This window comes from Sabethes cyaneus, chromosome 1 (assembly GCF_943734655.1).
Source record: "Sabethes cyaneus chromosome 1, idSabCyanKW18_F2, whole genome shotgun sequence".
Classification (NCBI taxonomy): domain Eukaryota; kingdom Metazoa; phylum Arthropoda; class Insecta; order Diptera; family Culicidae; genus Sabethes; species Sabethes cyaneus.
Window position 1 is genome coordinate 32,285,818 of NC_071353.1, and position 19,784 is coordinate 32,305,601.

General features: G+C 38.6%; 1 protein-coding gene across 2 annotated transcripts; it reads right to left on the reverse strand.

Moving 5' to 3' along the window:
- Positions 1–1,712: 1,712 nt before the first annotated feature.
- Positions 1,713–17,845, reverse strand: LOC128745452 (lysM and putative peptidoglycan-binding domain-containing protein 1). 2 transcript variants are annotated; one of them, XM_053842530.1, is made up of 3 exons: positions 17,765–17,845; positions 5,667–5,894; positions 1,713–5,566 (listed from the first exon to the last, which is right to left on the reverse strand). In XM_053842530.1, exons 1-3 carry the CDS (start codon positions 17,810–17,812, stop codon positions 4,898–4,900), a joined length of 945 nt encoding a protein of 314 aa, XP_053698505.1. In that variant the 5' UTR covers positions 17,813–17,845; the 3' UTR covers positions 1,713–4,897. The 2 variants fall into 2 exon arrangements, with proteins under 2 accessions (XP_053698505.1, XP_053698513.1); XM_053842538.1 differs by lacking the exon at positions 17,765–17,845 and adding an exon at positions 6,147–6,290 and having other exon boundaries at positions 5,667–6,076.
- Positions 17,846–19,784: the final 1,939 nt, after the last annotated feature.

The window sequence follows — 19,784 nt, forward strand, 5'->3', positions numbered from 1 at the left end:
ACCGTGTTGATTTATTTGGAAATAAATTTTATGATATCGTATAAACACCATGCAACCGCTTGATGACTATAGTTTTCTTGTTGCAGAGTTGGATAATTGGGTCCGTTAATCTAAATTAACATGACATGGCTCACTCTTTGTTTTTTATACATCTTATTTCATTTATGTTAGTTGAATGGTTCCGACCGGGGCAATTTATTGGGTATTCGCACTCGTGAATCATCTGCCATAGATGATCTAAGCTTCAAGGCAGCGAATCTCGGTTGGACGGTACTGCTCAAGTCAGTGGGATCGTTGCCACTAGCTCTGTGATTGCCCTATCCTCTAATAACCGGATGCGAGGTCTGTCGATAAAGAAGGATCAAGTCTTGAAGGCGTTGATACCCCCAAGTCAGATGATCTCAATTGATCGTATTATGTACTTGCCTTACCGATGCGCATATCCTCTGTTGTACGGTGCTAACCAGGTAATTTGCGAAGGCACCGTAATCACCTTCTGCCTAGTCATGTCATTTTCCACGTTGAGCGTTACCAGGTGAAGCCCATCCGCTGTTCAAGCGGATATCCGATTTGCACGGCATGAACGATGGATAATGCTAGCCGCACAGGTGCTCGTTCGCTTTTCCATTTACATTTCCATTTCGCCGTCTTCCATTTGCACCCTATCGTGTCTAAAAACACCTAGGGTGCGTTTTTCCTCCGCGAGCATGGTCTTTGTTACATGGCCATAGAGTAACAACTTGGTGAAGCTTCGAATTCATTTCGAGCATATTTCGGAGTATAAAGAAAACCCGAGTTCCTCTCATAATGCGTATGCGCATTTCTTTCGTACGACGTGTTAAATAGAAGCCACGGCCTTGCCGTTTTCCTTTGGGAGATTCGCTAGTGTTGTTGATATTCACAAAATGAGCATCATCCGATACGTTGCGCTTTGATTGATTGCCTCAGGTAATTTAGAAATCCTTGTTCGTGCATAATATGTTATAACTGATCTCGAACGATTGTATCGTAAGCTGATTTGAAGTCAATGAAGATGGCTTGTGGCTATATTGTATTTGTGCAACACTTCCCGGTTCGCAAAAATCTGCTCCGTGGCGGCTTGGGCTTGATATTGCTCCACAAATTCTTTTGCTGCTATCGATTGGCGGCGATAGAGTATTTAACTTGTAGATGACACTCGTTTAACAGAGTGATCAGGTGGTAATTGCACCAATTCAGCTAGTTTCTCTTTTTGTAGTACACGATTCCTTCCATCCACTCCTCCGGTAAACTCTCTAACCTTTGCAAACACCCGGTGCAGTTTAGTAGGCGAATGCTGGATTATCCTGAGCATCAAGCCTGGTTCCCAGCTCGTTAGTATACGACAATCGTCGTTTTCAGGCTTTCCTAAGGTGAAGTACAGACGCTCGAAAGAGCTTTCCCTGCTAGGTATCCAATGTGGTTGGTTATCCGATCTGCTCTTTTTTACCTCAGCTCTGAAGGATTTGTCAACCTCTCAAAATCTGGCCTGCGTCTCTTGCTGTCGGTGACAAGCGAAACTAATGTGGTCCACTATATTGTAGACAGTGAGGAAAGGCAAAAAACTCTTTCCCGACATTCGTCCGGGAGTTTTTAAATTGCCCATTCGGATGTTTTTCTTTTGTTCTAATTAACAAATCATGCTAACCCACAGCTGTTATATTATACATAATAATGATTTATACCGTATTCATTCATATACGTTATATATAGTAGGCTCTCCATCCACTACAAATATATACACAAATTTACACTTACATTCATGAATATATTCAACAACTTTAGCTCTATTCATGTTTACCCAAAGTTTAGTTCGATTGCTCGATTGCTATTACAGTATTAGGTGACTATCTATAGTTTAATTTTCCTTTAAAATAATTACTACAAATTTTGGTTTCCTTTCAGATCATATCTCTCAGATGACTTTTCCCTGAACAATCCTCGAAATTTATTCCACACAGTTTTCGCAAACTAATAGATAACTATTTCGCTCTTGTTTGGTCTGGTGCACCCTTTTTTTGGTATTTACACTTAATGTATCATCAATGTGGTTTTTAAATCCATTATTTATTCTCGCTACTTTTACTGACGCGATTAAGCATAGTACGTTTTGCTTGTGTTATAACTATTGATTCGCTTGTGTGTTTAGTGATTATTCTCATTCCATCGCGATTAAATGTTTTGCGTTAACAAGCTATAATACTTAGACAACGGTTCTACAACAAATTGCACCATTCTTTAAGGTATAACGAAACCATAAATATGAGTGGGCACTGAATCTCATTTATTATAGTTCGTGTGGCTCAGATCAGATAGATGATAGAAAATTACAATACAAGTGACGGTCGAAGCAACGTGGGAACTCTCTGATTGCACGGAATCTAACATCAGAACCAAGAGCTATCACAAATTGGGCTGGTTAAAGTGTTGCTTTTGCTTGGTTTAGGTGATTCTAGTAACTACAAATTACGTTATGGGCGGTAGTGAGCAACTTCTGAAGGAAAACAATTAGCACACTAATCAATTGCATATTTCGTGATGAATAATTGTGATGATTATCATTGCAAACTGCGTTATTATTTTTCATTGTTTTCATTTAGTTTTGACGAACTCAATCAAAGAAAAAGAAAAGAAAAACAAAACGATTTTTAGGGAACTGCGAATTATTGAGAGTGTGAAAGCCTACGTGAATTATTTACAGAACAATATAAGATGATAATTTATCACTTGATTTCTGGGTGCTCCAATACAACAAGTTAGGTAATTCCTAATGTAGCACATCAAAGGCATCGGTTTTAATTTTTTTTCGTTATTTGATATATGTTTAATTTATAAGGATAAAACTTCCAATAAAAGTGCTAGGTTTTATAACAAGCAGTGAGCGCGGATCGTGTTTCATGTTAATTGAATAATTGCAAAGTAGAACTGAAAAATATATAGCACATTTTCGTTTAGGTCAGTTAATTATTTAGTGCTGATTGAATGCAATTCGGCTTTGTGGTTCTTTCAGAACTGATATTCTTTTATACATTTTCAAAGACACTTTGTATTACGTTTACTTTCATAACCGATTTGCAAATAAACATTTGACCAACACGCGTTTTTATTTCGCTTCGGAAAATAATCGCGTTTTTCCAATTGCTAACATGGAACATCCTTCTGCTGAGTGTGGTTGTCGTCCAAAGTTTCGATCTATGATCTCTTATATAGTGTATCCTTTTACGCTTTAATCGTGTTTTAAGGGCCAGCTGTTCTGATGTTCTCTAAAAGAGAATCATCCAGTATCAATGCGTCAATCTCTCTTTACGACGGTGCAGAGCCAAGCCAAGTGTTGCTATGTGAATCACTGTTCACGGTAACACAATGCCGAATGCAGAGTATGATTTTGGCTCAGTTTTTAATCGTATCGCAATTAATTGACGACGAGTAGCCTAGGACCGAGTACAATGGAGACAAATTCTTGATACGGCAAGAGACCGGGGTGCTCTCGGCTGCTAAAGTAAGTGAGGATTACTGTTGTTCGCTGTAAATGAAACAGCGCCTGTAGCTTTCTCACGTCGAAAACACGTAAAAAGTGATGAAGGACAAGTCAAAGAAACAACACATCGAATTTTAAAGGAACTATTCCGGGACCTTGGTCTATCATGATGAGACAAAGATTGCAAACTCGTATTGAAAATTAGGCAATTTATGACAAAATTTGGTTTGAATATTGAATATTGAAATTTATTCAGCAACAGAATTGTTGGGGACGTTTCAAAACCTCCATTTTTATTACCCTTATTTTCTTACATGCCTATAACAAAAGTAAAGATGTAATAACCGAAAAATTGGACGTAAAATTTCATTTTTTATAATTCGTAACAAATTAGCTGAGTTAAATTCAGTAGGGTAAATATAACTTTATGAGTAGCAACCCGACAGGTTCAAACTACTCACAAACTGCGATCACATGCAAATGAAACGTTGGTATAATTATTGTTCGCTGGTTTTGGTGAAAATGTCAATAGAACTAATAGTCGATAAATTTAATACAGTTGCTTACTAAGGGCGAGGCGAGAATTGCGAAACGATACAAGCAGACACTTTCACCTAATCTGTACATCTGAGTGTGTGTTGACCTTGTTTAGCCTGGTGTCGAAATCCAGCCAGCAGGACGCGAGAATGTTAGTTTGCTTTGAAAGACGAAACATCTGGTGGTTTTTGTTACTGAACCAGTATGCTGCCGCGTGAAACAAAAACCTTGCTGTTCATAATTAGCGGAAACGATGACTGTTAAAGCTTATACTTTAAATATCACACTATATTCATTAAGAAACATACTTTTTCGCTTTCTGGAGGCTATTGCTCTAAAAGAATCTCATTAGTCAGCTTTAAGTATTTTAATGTACGGATGATCTAAACTGTATTGTTTTCTTCATTCAACCAATCCTTATTATACCGTGATCAACTACTTACCGCGCCGCAATTCACTGTGCAGTCCCTGCTCTGTGTGTGACAATTGATCGCAAACAAACGGCAATTAATTCTTTGTCCTGCAAATCATTTTTCGCACTGGACTGGTGATTGCTGGTTCCTCTACTTCTATGATCTCGTTCTGCTGCCGATGATATCGGTGATGGCGCAGCCGACACTGTTCACGGTTTTGACTGGTTCTCATCAACAGTGATAAAAAACTGTTTATTCTGGATTTGAAGCCTGATCCAAACGTTGTTGCCAGTTGCCGGTACGATGGATGGACTTGATAGTGGAAACAATCGTCACTGGATCCTGCAGTAAGCAAATACTGCTCATGACGACGATATTCAACTAGCATTTTCAATTCAGGCTGATTGGGTTTCATCGACGATTGTGAGGCATGCGGGAGATGTTGTTGCTGCTACAACTCGAACAGTTCGTCTTGTTGTTTTTCCAGCTTTTGCAGTGAACTTTGTACCCGTTTTCCTTGGGTCATAACAATTAACTGGCTCGTGTCAGAAGCCGTGCTTCCTGATGAATTTTGTCGAATGTGATGGTGATGGGACGACGAACTAGCACCTGTTCCTCCCGTTGCGCCAGTGATATTATGGTAATGATACTGCTGATATGATGAAATTGACGACGACGACGAAGCCGTCGAGTATGCCCGTGGTTTTGAGTAGTACCCACTGCTATTGACGCTGGCACCGGAACTGAATATATTATCGTCGCTCTGACTGGACATGAATTCACTGTTTTTCTGAGATTCCGCTATGTACTTCCGGGAAGAAGCGATTGAGGAATCAATTTTGCCAAGAAACTCTTCCATATTCTTTCGACTTTCCTCTTCTGGTGAAATAGCGCTAGCTTCACTGATGCCTTGATCTGTCACCGGCGTCGAGGAGGCAGATGAACTGGACGGACAGCCAGCAACCGAAGCCGACCGAATTGAGAGTGCACTAGGTCGTATAATCGCCGATGGATCTTTCGGATAGTAGGGTGAATCTTTCCCCACAGGTATCATGAGAAAAGGTCGCAGAAAGATTGTGTCGGTTGGTAGAAGACGATTGATACGGCGGATTTGTTCCATCTAGAAACAACGTAATTAAGAAATAATTTAAAATAATCATTAGGTAATCAAAATTGATAGTAAAAAATCCGCCTACACATTATCAAACAATAATACTCACACTGCATTCATATTTAAGCGCGATTCCCTGCAGGGTATCGGTCTTCTCGATGTCATGCCGGATTAACGCATCGGTGCACAGGGCAGGCGATCGGTTACCGCTCCCGCTGTTGGCCGTGCCAGAAATACTGCCGTACTTCTTTAGCGCTCCCCGGGCCGATTCCCGTATTGATTGCTTCTCGCTAAAAATCGTTTCGTCCTCCATACCTTCCGAAACTAGTTTTACGAACTGTCGAGAGGAAGGTGCACCATTGGATGTCGAACGAGATCGAGAAGAAGAATCATTAGCTAATTGCTTGAGCTCCGTTGTTGGTTCGTTCGGAGGTGACAAAAGTGTTAAGTATTGATCGGTAATATGCCCTTATCAAACGTTAGAGTTTTCAAGAAAACTCTGCGACTAACACTGAAGAGCTAAAACGAAGCAATTTTTCTTCTGTTTTTAAGTGTGGGTGGTTCACGATTAAACAATTCCGTAGGTTACAACTTTCGTTCACGATACTTGAAAAAGCTCCAATGACAAACTACTGTAATCTACAGCACAGATAATATTGCTTCATCAAAGAGATAAAGGAGACACTTTTTATACAGTTTAGGAAAAAATCACTTTCTTTGCAACGTTTTACTATACTTTTCCTGCCTGAACTGACAACTTTTCTGATATGCTATTTTCGTGCTTGACGTTTACACAGAACACAGCGACGTAGCGAAATCGACAAAAACAACATAAAACATTATGCGAACTGTCAGGGTCCGTTCACAAGTATCGTACACTTGAACCAATGTGGTTTAAAAAGGTGTGGAAGAAGAAGACATTTGTTGGTTTAGTAGCAAAAATTCAGGAAACGACGTCATACTACAACAAACCGCGCCGAACAATGGGGTTTGTTACGTCACGCTTGATCGTAATTGGTCAATTTACGATTTCACCCACACCATGATGCAATTTCTTCATTTGACTAACACTACTTTACCAACATTGCCACACCTGTATATACCACATTGCCCTTGAATCCCTTGAATCGATGAAACACGAAATAATTTGGTACTAGGCATTTTGGGGTAAAACGGTAGTCCGAATAAAATACAAATCCTTTGGAAACAACGTGTGGGTTATATTCATTAATGCATAACGTGCATAACCATAACTGACAACTGAGTATTGAAACAAAGTTTGGGAGAAAAAAAATACGGAAAAAGAGTCGGAGAGAGAGTACTCGAATTGCTCGACAAATCAGCGGGATTTGAAATATGTTGCAAGAGCCGTCATTCCTCATTCTGTGTAGGTACTAATTTTGGAGTATATGGAAGTGGAGTTTTGATTTCACGGCAGGAAATTGACCTTAAGGACACGCTCGGACACGACACAACGTGCTTTCAATAGTTTTTATTATTGTGAGGAAATAAGGTAAATAATTATTATGAGGAATTAAATTAACAACGCAGACAAACAGACGCGACTGGTTTTTTTTTAAACATGGAACACGAGCGCATGCCCGCATAGCGATGCTCGAGTGTTGCAGCTTGGAGCTCCAGTTTGCAAAATATTGCTTCGAAATGTGCATAACAGAATGTGAAGCAAAATACGTCTGACGAAGTATTAGAAAGGATTTTGTTCTAAGAGTCATGTCATCATGTTTAATCTATATCTAGGGTAACCAACGTATTTTGGACCCCATCAGCACCTGTAAATAATTCGGACACCTACAGCAAAATCAAATGGAAGCGTCCAAATTATGTACAGCTGCTGATGGGGTCCAAAATGGTTATCCTATATCTATCTATCACCCCTATTCAGTATTTCGAATGAACCTTTATTTCGTTCGACTTGTGTCGAACGAGATGTTTTGCCCATTTGATTTTGCTGGCGGAAATTGCGTTCGAAAAAACTTTCGTTCGAAATATAAATAGAATAGCGGTGTATGTCTATCTATCTATACCTATAAAATGGATTTCTGTCTATCTGTCTGTCCGTATGTTCCTTATAGAATCGAAAACTACTGAAGCGATCGGCGTGAAAATTTGCATGTAGGGGTTTTTGGGGCCAGGGAAGGTTCCTATGATGGTTAGAGACCCCTCCCCCTACTAAGAAGGGGGGCTCCCAAGCAAATGAAACAAAAATTTCTGCATAATTCGAGAACTAATCAAGCAAATGGAACAAAATTTTACATGTGGGTGTTTTTGGAGACAAGAATTTTTTCTATGGTGAATTGAGACCCCTCCCCACTTTAGGAGGGGGGCTCCTATACAAATGAAATACAAATTTCCTCTTAACTCGAAAACTAATTAATGAAATGGAACCATATTTGGCATGTGGGTGTTTTTGGAGGCATGCATTTTCTCTATGATGAATTGAGACCCCTGACCTTTTTAGGAGGGGGGCTCCCATACAAATGAAATACAAATTTCCTCATAACTCGAGAACTAATCAAGCAAATTTAGCATGTGGAAGTTTTTGTAGGCATTTTTTTTCTATGGTGAATTGAGACCCCTCCCTTCTTTAGGAGAATAATGACCCCTCCCCTTTTAAGAGGGGGGGCTTCCATACAAATGAAATACAAATTTCCTCATAACTCCAGAACTAATTAATCAAATGGAACCATATTTGGCATCTAGGTGTTTTTGGAGGCATGAATTGTTCCTATGATGAATTAGTACCCCTTACCTTTTTAGGAGGGGAGCTCCCATACAAATGAAATACAAATTTCTTCATAACTCGAGAACTAATCAAGAAAATGAAACCAAATTTGACATGTGGGTGTTTTTGGAGACAAGAATTTTTTCTATGGTGAATTGAGACCCCTCTCCACTTTAGGATGGGGGCTCCCATACAAATGAAATACAAATTTCCTTATAACTCCAGAACTAATCAAGTAAATGTAACAAAATTTGACCTGTGGGTGTTTTTGGTGACAAGAATTTTTTCTATGGTGAATTGAAACCTCTCCCCACTTTAGGAGGGGGGGCTCCTATACAAATGAAATACAAATTTCTTCATAACTCGAGAACTAATTAAACAAATGCAACCATATTTGGCATGTGTGTTTTTGGAGGCATAATTTTTTCTATGATGAATTTCAACCCCTTACCTTTTTAGGAGGGGGGGCTCCCATACAAATGAAATACAAATTTTCTCATAACTCGAGAACTAATCAAGCAAATGTAACAAAATTTTATTTGTGGGTGTTTTTGGAGACAAGAATTTTTCTATGGTGAATTGAAACCTCTCCCCACTTTAGGAGGGGGGCTCCCATACAAATGAAATACAAATTTCCTCATAACTCGAGAACAAATTAAACAAATGGAACCATATTTGGCATGTGGGTGTTTTTGGAGGCATGAATATTTTCTATGATGAATTAGGACCCCTCTTCCTTTTTAGGGGGGGGGGGGACTTCCATACAAATGAAATACAAATTTCCTCATAACTCGAGAAGTAATCAAGCAAATGGAACCAAATTTTGCATATGGGGCGTTTTGGAGGAAGGAATTTTTTTAGTGATGATTTGAGACCCCTCACCCCTGTGGTAGGGGGATAAGGACTCTCATACAAATAAACAACAAGACTAAAACAACTAACAAGACCACCAAAAACTATCAATAGTAACATTAGATAATTCAGCGCGAGACGGCCACAGGCCGCGAGTGTTGCCGGCGACCTGCCGTCGGAAGCGCCGGCCACTGCGGGGGGCAGCCCCCCGTAGAGATCACCTCTATCTAGGTTTATTTATTTTCCTAGATCTACTGACCTCTATTACTTTCCTTCAGTGGGATCACCCCTGCGAAATGGTACTTTCTACGAAAAGATTTTCCGTGGAACGGTACATCCCGCGTAAGGTTTTTCGCGAAATGGTATTCTACGAAAATCTATATTACGCGTTATGGTCAACTGAGAATTGGTGTTCCGCAAAATGGAATTCGGCGAAATGTTTTGTAATAATGGCGAATATTTAAATGCTATCCGCTTTATTTTATCAGGCTAAGCAATAGGGGGAGTTGTTTTCTACTTTACTGTGAGGAAAATTTGTATTTTAAAACACCCATGAACTCCCCAGAAACTTGCAAAACTCGAGATTGTGACAAAGGTCTTCCGAGATTCACGATTTATGTACAACACAGTTTAATTCGTGGCAATACGAAGTTTGTCGGGTCAGCTAGTATGCTATATATGTACAGAAAAGTAAGCGTGAGTATGTTTGTATGTTCCGCCATAACGCCCGAACGCTTTGACTGTTCTCCACCAAACTTGACACATATGTTCCTTGACATAAGAAAATCAGCACTGTGGTGGATGACAAAAAAGCGAAAAGGGTACGTAACAGGGGGTGAGGCCATTACTTCCAAACGCCTGGACTTCATCAAAATGGACACACATGTTCCCAAGGTAATCTGCAATGGGGGAATAACAAAAAGGGGATCCCTAACAGGGGGGGTGTGGTAGAACGTGGTATAGGCGTTTAATTTACTTACGCGTGTAAAAAAGATGGCGGATTAGCCGCAAGAGAACAATTTAGTTCAAAAAAGGAAAAGTTACCACAATTATAGCGCACAATTAACTCCCAAAATGTAAGTAAATACTTATATCGGATGCGTGCTATTATTCCATCATTATTAGTGCATTTGTGAACGACCAAAATGGTTAGTTTTCTTATGGATGATCAAATCATTTTGTGCGACAGGCGGAGAGGTTAATGTTTCTCTAATGCCAGGCGTATTCTACCACAGGGTAGGTAATAACTCATCGAAAATGATAAACAAGCTACTTGACGCAAGTGCAGGCAAGTTGGTGGTGGTGGTCCCTAACAAGGAGGGGAGGTCCCAATAAGTTATCCGACCTTTTGAAAACTAAATCCAGAACGGTTAAGAAGCACGAGTATTGAATTAAACGAATTAATTGCACTATATACACATGTATTACTTTGTTTCATCGCGTCGAGATTTATCACACCATAACCTCCATAGTAACAGCTGGATGCAGAATACCTTATCTTCCGTATTTATTATGACGTACGGCATTGTAGGAGTGTCAAGTTCAAACAAATCGTATGATTAGCAGGAATAGAGATTTATCAAACAGAGGAATGCAACCGTTGTTCCCACCACATTGTCATTTTGTTGCTATATTTTACCGGAGAAAACTTTATTCATCGCATAAAGAATTATGAATTAATATTAAAGGATTCAGAGCAAAGTAAATTCGAGATATCACTCTAGAAACTCCTCAAAACAACGGAGGTTGACTTTCAAATCTCTTGCAATAAAATAATTCAAGGCCAAAACCGAAGCTTTGGGTTATAAATGTCTTTAGGACTTGACCCATCTGTATCGACAGATTTCGCAGCCGGTTATTGAAGTACAGGACAATTTTGAGGTTAGTACAATGATTCTACTGACTGTAGCAGTACAGGCCAGCCGAAATTCGAACATACGACGACTAGCTTGTTCGTCCAGCATCGTACCTGAAGGCTCAATTCAAGGGATATTTGCTGGATATTGTCATAAAAATGCAGTCAAATTAGTAAAAACTTATGTCAATCGGTAAAAGGAATATGTAAGTTTTGATACTGTACATTAAATAAAAATGTAAATTAAATAAAAATATTTTAATTTATTTTTCATTCTGGGTTACAACTACCGTAATACCATTACCAGGCGGGCCAAATCCCCGAATCAGATCTCTCTATGAAAGCCGTGGGCCGCAAACTTCTGACCATAAGTGGTCATGAAAAAAAACCTGAAATAGACGACCACAACCACGACCACAACAATGATTTCACAAGACTCGCCATGGCAAGCATTCAGCCCGGAAAGCATTAAGCATTACTGCGTTCGAAGAATAAAGACTAAATTACATATTGGATGCCGCTTCAGGTATTAAAAAATCCTCGCAACTCAGACCAGAATCAGATCCGAAATTCCAAGTTTCTCCAAGTTCTATTTCGTGGTTAAGTCTATTATTAAAACTTTCAAAAGAGAAAGTAACAAACTGTGTTAGATCAGTAGCAATTGAGGGAAAAATTCATGTTGATCATAGGATAAGTATTGTAATATGATACACAAAAATTGCGTCGTGGACTATAATCTCCAGCACTTTCGAACAGGTACAAACGTATGTGATACCACGATAATTTTTCCACGTTTCTCTTAAATGGGTGTTGATCGACCATGTGCAAAATTTTGCACAACGATCTTGACTTAAACCCTCAATTTATCTGAAACTGTCTCAGCATCGAATTTTTGGTGAGCGCCGCAGCTCGTGACCGTCTGAATGGAAAGGAAGCTGACCGCCAGGTCAGTGCCAAGAGAGCCGGCTGTTGGTCTGTGATTCGGAATTATTTTTGTATTACAAGTATTGGGTTTGGCCGATATATGGTTTCAACAAGACGGCGCCCTGTGCTGATAGAGGGTTTGGTAGACGCTATGATACGGATCACTGGGAAAATACCAGCGGAAATGCACGAAAAATTTCGTTTTTAAAAATGATTAAGTCAGATAAGGAATAAAATATGAAAAACATTTTTTTTGCACAGTTTTCTATATCCCATAGACTCTAATCTAAACTGTTTTGGACAATATTATAATCGAAAATGTAATATTTATGCAGGGCACTTCTTTCAAATAAATTTAACTGGAAGCTGTACTTGATATCGTGAGAGATTGCCTCATAAATGCAGATTTACATTTACGACTAATCCGCTGGAAACCGCAAATAAGTACAGTTGCTATTCAGGTTCTACACAAGCGACTGATGGGGCGGGCGAATATCGTTGAGTCACAGTAAATCCGCAAAAGAGCGAGCATTTGGATATTTCCACAAATTGTACGTCATTGTTACCGGTATTTTAGTACACAGAGGCGCAGCGCGCGCACACACACAGTACAAATCAAAGCACCGATTCACTCACGTGACTGTTGCTCAAAATGAGAGAAAGAAAACATATGATAAAGTGGAAAATGACCAAACAAATAAAGTCTGATGAAAGCCCGGTGGCCATCAGCCGCATGGTGCTTCCAAGTGAAACATATATTTCAGTCACTGACATCGTGTGCGGCGCTTTCACTGCCCATGGATGCATAGTTGACGTAAAAACCAAAATGACCAAAATGTACTTTTTCGGTCCTACGCACTCTTAACTATGTTGTTCATATGCCCAACACTCAAACAACATATGTTTGTTCGAAAATATTCGAGAAATTTAGGAAAATTGAGCTACTCTGCTATTGGTTTCACGTAATGCTAATGGTTGACGTAATTCCCTGCATAATCAATCAGCATAGCAACCTATTTGTTTTTGTAGCTTTACGCCAAGTTATGTGAATAATCGTTCAAAAAAACAGTCTGTTTATTCGCATAAACTGGCGTTCGCATTTTTTTAAACACAATAAATGATAAATGAATCATAAAACCCCATCAGTCCTGTTTTGAATAATAAACTCTACTAAATTGACAGATTGTTCGATTGAAAAAGTTTTTAGCAAAGATTATATGGCTTTAAACGTTTTTCACGATAAAAATGCGTTTTCTCAACAATCATGGTGCTGGTCGTTACGTCGACTATGCATCCATGGGCAGTTCAGTGAGGCATCCCTTATTATAGAAATCTAAACAAATTCGCCATAGTAGCGAAATAATAAATATTGCAAATTTGGTTGAATATCTGCCACAGTTATGGATCAACATTGATTTAAAACTTCTGTTGCAACAGAATAAATCCTTAACTTTTGTCTGCATTACACTAGAATGATACATACGAGGGAAGTAAATGATTTTTTCGCCCATCTCTAGAATATTCACAATCTGATAGTTGATTTTTACGAGCGCGATTTACGTCAATCCGAAGAAAATGACTCAAAAACACATAATTTAGCATAGTATCCTTTTTTTGATCCCAGGAAAAGCCTACCCTCCTACCGTCAACAATACTCAACAATACAATCCCTGTAAACAAAACATCGCTAATGTTAGAACAGTAAGGTTAACTAGGACCGTGCAACATTCTATTCCTTCATAGCAACAGGTCTGATTTTGCAAAAGTATTTAGCTAAGTTGTGAAAAAAATCATACTCCCTCGAACCGTTTTCGCACATTTAGCACTCGGATCATATGAATCATTCCAGTTCGGAAACCTAAAATCTTATCACTACCCAGTAAACAATTTGGTTTGTATATTTCGGTTGCAACTGAGCGATACGAAATCATATCCGCACGAAAAAGTTTTATTTCACACCACATAAGAATATATAAGTACCAAAGTGGAGGCAATATACGTGCAAAAATTTTGATAATTCTATCTTGCATTCTATACAACAATTTTTGAAACACGCAACTTAATAATGTTCAATATACGATTAAGATATAACTAAATGTTACAGTCATCTATACTGCTTTACAATTCACAGCAATAAGTTGTATATGACGACACGCACGACCGCAAAACAACTTATTGTACACTTCGTCTTGACATACTCTAATCATTATGCAATTCCAATGTAAAATTGACATGCATACGACTTAATGTGCACTTTCTATTACGATCTTGTGTTATCTGGGTAGCAGTGTCATTCATACCAGTCAGACTGTGAGTGAACTAACTATAAGCATAGATTATCAGTTCAAAGTTAAAAATAATTCGTAAAAAAAGTATACATGGCACTGAATAGTGTAATTTCATTACAGTTGGATTTCGAATTTGGCATGGTTCGATTTTGGTATGCCTCGATTTTGGCAACAAATGTACCGTGACCGTACCTAATTCTACGCAGCTCCTAATTCTGCGCATTTTTCTTTATATAAGTATTTTTTAGCATTGTGCATAACTATGATCATTGCGTAATTTTTTTTATAAATGTCTGTTGAATATTAGGGGCCATTCAGATACTACGTGGATACAAAAATGCCAATTTTCAACACCCCCCTCCCCCTCCGTGGACAAGCGTGGACATCGACTCAACCCCCACCCCCCTCCATTGTTTGTCCACGTGGACATTTTTTTTTCTTATGTGAAATTCTACATGCTCAATTCTATTTTCATTTGCGTTATTCTGTAATTTCAAAAAATTAAGAAAAAAGCTTACGTAAAAGCAAGCTAAACTAGGCATGTTATCTAAATCTGGTTCTTCTATCGATGCTAATCTTGTCCACTGCAAATAAATGATGGACTACAGGAAAGTCTGCTCCAGCTTGACCTTCGCTTGAAGATTCGTCTGCTTCAACCCCTGTCCAACCAGAGTACCTTAGCTTGGTCGCTGACTTTAACACATCACAAGACCTCTCCGTTGTGGTTCAAGAAATTTTAAGAAGTTATTTTTCAAATACGCTGTCAATGGATTTTCTTTTTCGTGGCGAGGTGCATTTGATTGTAAGGCAAAGTACAATACACGTCGTGACCTAATTTTCATTAATTCAAAAGGCACAAATTGAAATTCTATTTATTGCAAAAAATGTCGCTTGTCCACGTGGACATTTTCTATACCCCCTCCCTCCCCCCCTCCGTGGACAAGCGTGGACATTCACGTACCCCCCACCCCCCTCTAAGCTGTCCACGTGGTATATGGATGGCCCCTTACGCCATTATTCACAAACGGGCCATAATATTTGAGAGTGAAATAATTTAACGTGAAACATGAAGTATTTTTTATGGCAGAAAACATCGTATTTAGCAGCAACGCTAAGATTATCCTTCTATAAATTTAACAAATTTATGATCGAAATTCTTTGCAATGATCAAATTAGCCAGCATAATTAGAAAGAATAATTAGTTTTAGTCATGTTTTAGACAAAAAGAGTGATTGCATGCATTGCTTTCCTTAGAAAAATGCGATGCAATAATGCGCAGATTTAGGCACAGATTTTTTATTCATGTGCCAAATTCTGCGCAGTAATGTATCCTACAAAGAAATTACCAAAAAATTCGCAACCGCACCCAAATGGCTGAGGTATAGAGGTATGAAAATTCAAGTAGAATCTTTAACTTGCTTTGATTGGAATACTGTGCTGTGTCTCGGGGTCCGAACCTACGAGCGCCAGTTCATGAAACCATGTCTTCTATTTTTTTTTAATGTCCAACCTCATGGGGCTGTCAGAGAGTGGGGAAGTGGTTTCTATATGAAAACACAATTTTTAGTATTAATCTAAAGTGTAATGTTAAGTATGCAGAAAACTCGAATCAATTCGCCCTTAACATTATCGGGAATAAAATATTTAAAATGAGGCAATCAAAATGATAACAATATTCCTTTGCTACCCTGACAGCATAAGAAGGCCGGATCATGGATTGATTTATGGTAATAGCTAATGCCGGATTTTTTGGTGTGATTTCAGCGTATAAAGACATAAACAGTATGGCAGGAGTATTTATTGTCACTTTTTGGGTGCGCAGAATTAGGAGCAAACATGCACAGAATTAGGAACATGGACAAGAAAGTGCGCAGAATTAGGCACCGTGGATAAGTTTACAAAACGAAAAATATACTCAATTGTTAGTCGACTTCTAATTCCTATATTTTTTACCAGATATTATAGATCGTAGCACTACACGTTGCTGCTATCTACGTTGTTAATTTAAATCTAGAATAATTAGAATAGCGTAAGAATCATAAAAATGTCTTAACTGCGCAGAATATGGTACGTTCACGGTATTCGTTTTTGGCAATACAAGATATTTCACTTCCAAAAATATGCTTAAATATCAATCAGTTTCTGCATACATGCTTCAAGTGTCGAAAAAATGATACCCACGGTATGTTCATGAAAAAAAGTTATGCGGGTTCGAACAATATTTTAATTGCCGTAGGACTACGTCTTACTGCAGGGTGTCGATAACGTATTTATACCGGGCGGATAGCTCTTGGCGGACTTTTTAAACATAAAATGGTTGCAATCGTTGGTTATTGAAATTTTGTCAATTTATAAAGCATTTACATTAAATTTTCTCATACTAAAATGGTCTCGGTTTTGGCACGGTTTCGATTTTGGCAACATAGGCGACCAAATTCGAAATCGTACTGTAGTATGTCTCATATTTAAATGTCAATTATTAATTCATTAGGTTAGATAGGCAGTTTTTGTCATCAAACCTTGAAAGAATTAAAACTGTTATCTATTGTTTATGATTAACATAAAGTATTGAGTTTTTAGTCTGTTTGATCACATATTTATATCAAAGCGTAAGTTAGCCTTTTACCATATTTTTGGTAATCGAGCTATTTTATATTGCCAAAATCGGCGAAAGTCAATTTCATATTGAAGATGACGCACGTTTGTCTGCAGTTGCACTGTTAATGATGAAACTGAGCTTTGTATACTTAGCAAATGCATTGAAAATGATAACAATAAGATATGATATGACATTTGGAAATTTTTCAAACGCGCCCACTTAAATCCAATAATTTCAGTTATTAGTGTCCATGCGTAGAAGAGTTTCCGATTGATTGGTTCGAAAAAATTGAAAATCGGACCGGAAATTGACGATTTTTTAGAGCTTAAAACCTAACTACTCTGTGGCGTTCTTTTTTTTTATTTTTGTGGAATGACTGCCTACTTTCCTGTATGACGTAGTCCTATGTCAAAACAGGACCAATAAAGGTACTGGTATACTACTCTCATGTTAAATCATTTTTCAATCCATTCTTCACTTTTGCTCTTTCAGAAACTTGTTTGAAACGAGTCCCCGAGCATGTAAATTACCTATATCACAACAAAACCATACAACTCTATAAGCCCTACAGTATTTATTAACGCTTGTCTACTGAGCTGGTGGCTAGTTCAAACGTTTTCAAAATTAGATGCACCCCTCAAACAGGTTTGCCCATTTTTCGACACTTGTAACTCGCGGGCCTTTGGGTGAATGCTATCTCCATCGGAGCTGTTTGCAAGCTACCCGGAGACGGCGAGTAGTGGAGGAAAAATTGCTTCGTTGCTCTAACCAATATTGCGCACTGAACTCAACCGACCAAACAACGCTACCGACAGAAGCAGCGATTTCGTGAGCACAATGGATTGGACCAGGTTCAATGTGTATTGGGGGTTTCAGTTAGGAAATTGGTGCTAATTGTGAACTCAGCCGATCGAAAATGAACTTACTGTCGTTTCGATTTACGTACCTTAATGTAGGATTTCCAGCTTTTATATTTTAGCACAATTTCATTCATTTTGCCCAGGCTTATATCGTATTCCGCTAGAGATCCACTTCCGATTAAATCACTTGACCAATCCACGGGTCACAAAAAATTACACAAAGGAGCAATGAAACGAGAAATGTTTGTATTTTTGCTCAGCAGATCTAGCGAGTGTCACACATATTGTTCCGTTACAAATGAAGGCGACTGGTAGCTGTTAGCTGATAAGAATGCGCCACAGCGGGTTCCCATTTAAGCCGATGGACATTTACAAAGGCACTGAGCGATTGACCGCCTGCCTCTGTAATCACTCGAATCACGTACTTAACTATCATCTGCTCTATACACATTCGCTCTAGAAACAGCTGGCTGAGCCGAGAGTGCACCACGCTTTGATGTACGCTCACTTTTCTTTCGACGTTCCACTCTCTCTCTCCAAGCATGGGCTTGTTTTATTGTTACTTTATTTTTTATTGGACGCGCATTATTTCGTAGCGCCATAGGTATATCCTATGATTTAGTCGTAACCTTAATAGCCAGTTGTAGTTTTGGTATCAGATAAACTGCCCATAAGCGCTTAATTTTAATATTTGTTGCTTAACCCTCAATTGATCAACCGGGTACACCTGTACCATTTTCATATTTCATACTCCGATTTCGCTATGTTCTTTTCGAAATAATATCTGAACTCCTGTTCCTCGTTATTTAGACGAATTTGAATAAATTCAATCATTTGTTTAGAAACATGTTGAACATTTTTTTTTGGGTTTTGGACCGTCAAAGTCTAATACCCCGATTTTGATCAACCGGGTACAGGTGTACCCATCACTAATTCCATGACAAAAAGTGCTCAAATTGTACATATTTGTTCGTTTTGAAGTAGGACTACTTCTTTGATTTCTATATTGGGGTGCACTTTAGAAAAACGGAAAGGGAACATGTAACGAAAAGTGGTTATGGTTTGCACGCTTATAACTCAGTCATCCCTCAATAGATTCTAGAGATATTTATATCAATCGATTGGAAATTTTTCAAAAAATCTATTACAACACAGTTTATTACATGTTTCCCTAACAGACGTGTAATAATTAAAAAAATTTTAGACGAACATTCATTAATTCAATATTTTCATTTTTTTTGCCTCCCCACGTCAATGCTTCCCAAGCACAGATGACAGAAATATATACGAGATGAGCTATGGGTTAAGCTCCCTTATGATTGTATTTAATTTATGCCCTATAATAGAATCCGCTCGAAAATTGTTGGGCTTCGGCTGTTGCTGTTTGCTGCTTCTCCGGAATAAGACATCGAAGACATCCAAATTCATCGAGCGAGACGCCAACAAACCGAAGAAGCCACCGACTCGTCCGCCAGCGAATGATATGGTTTTCGCTGCTACCAATACCCTGTATAATCAACAGATCCTCGCTGTAACTTGCACGCCGTCTTCAAGTAAATCGCCGCCAGCCACAATTGTGACGTTTCAAAGTTGGCCACATTCGTGAAAAAGGTTTTGAAATTAGGTAGCTGTCGAAAAGGTCGAATAGCTGGTCCAAACAAAGAGAGCAGGCGCTTCCGATTCGTTTAAGGTTGATAAAACGGACGATAACAAATTAACTTTGCTAACTGCTGCAAAGGCGGCTCCGATTAAAGCTATACTACTAAAGTAAATATGCGGCTGCCCCCGAACAAATATCTACTAAGCCAATGAAAACCGCAGCAAAGGCACCGAAAGCCCCAAAGCCAAAAGTAGTTGTTCCAGCGGAGAAGGTGGCCCGAAAAAAAGCTGCTGCCCAGATGTAAATTTCCTTGATTTGCATTTCAGTTGTTGTTGTTTTATTCGTCAAGCATTTGTAGACTACATACAATAATATTATTACAATGATTACTTATATACTATACATTATTCCTATAGCTAAGTCGTAGTTTAATTTGGATTCTGGACATAGTGATGTCAATTCTTTCGCAATTTTGATTATAAAGACGCATCATGTTATTGACTGGT

What these genes read in the sequence shown, in the direction of transcription:
- LOC128745452 (XM_053842530.1), bottom strand. Translation starts at nt 17,812, where the DNA reads ATGAATGAAATTGTGCTAAAATATAAAAGCTGGAAATCCTACATTAAG. An exon ending in GCTGGAAATCCTACATTAAG is followed by an intron (nt 5,895 to 17,764) that starts GTACGTAAATCG and finishes TCCTCTCGACAG; the next exon opens with TTCGTAAAACTAGTTTCGGA. An exon ending in CGCTTAAATATGAATGCAGT is followed by an intron (nt 5,567 to 5,666) that starts GTGAGTATTATT and finishes CGTTGTTTCTAG; the next exon opens with ATGGAACAAATCCGCCGTAT.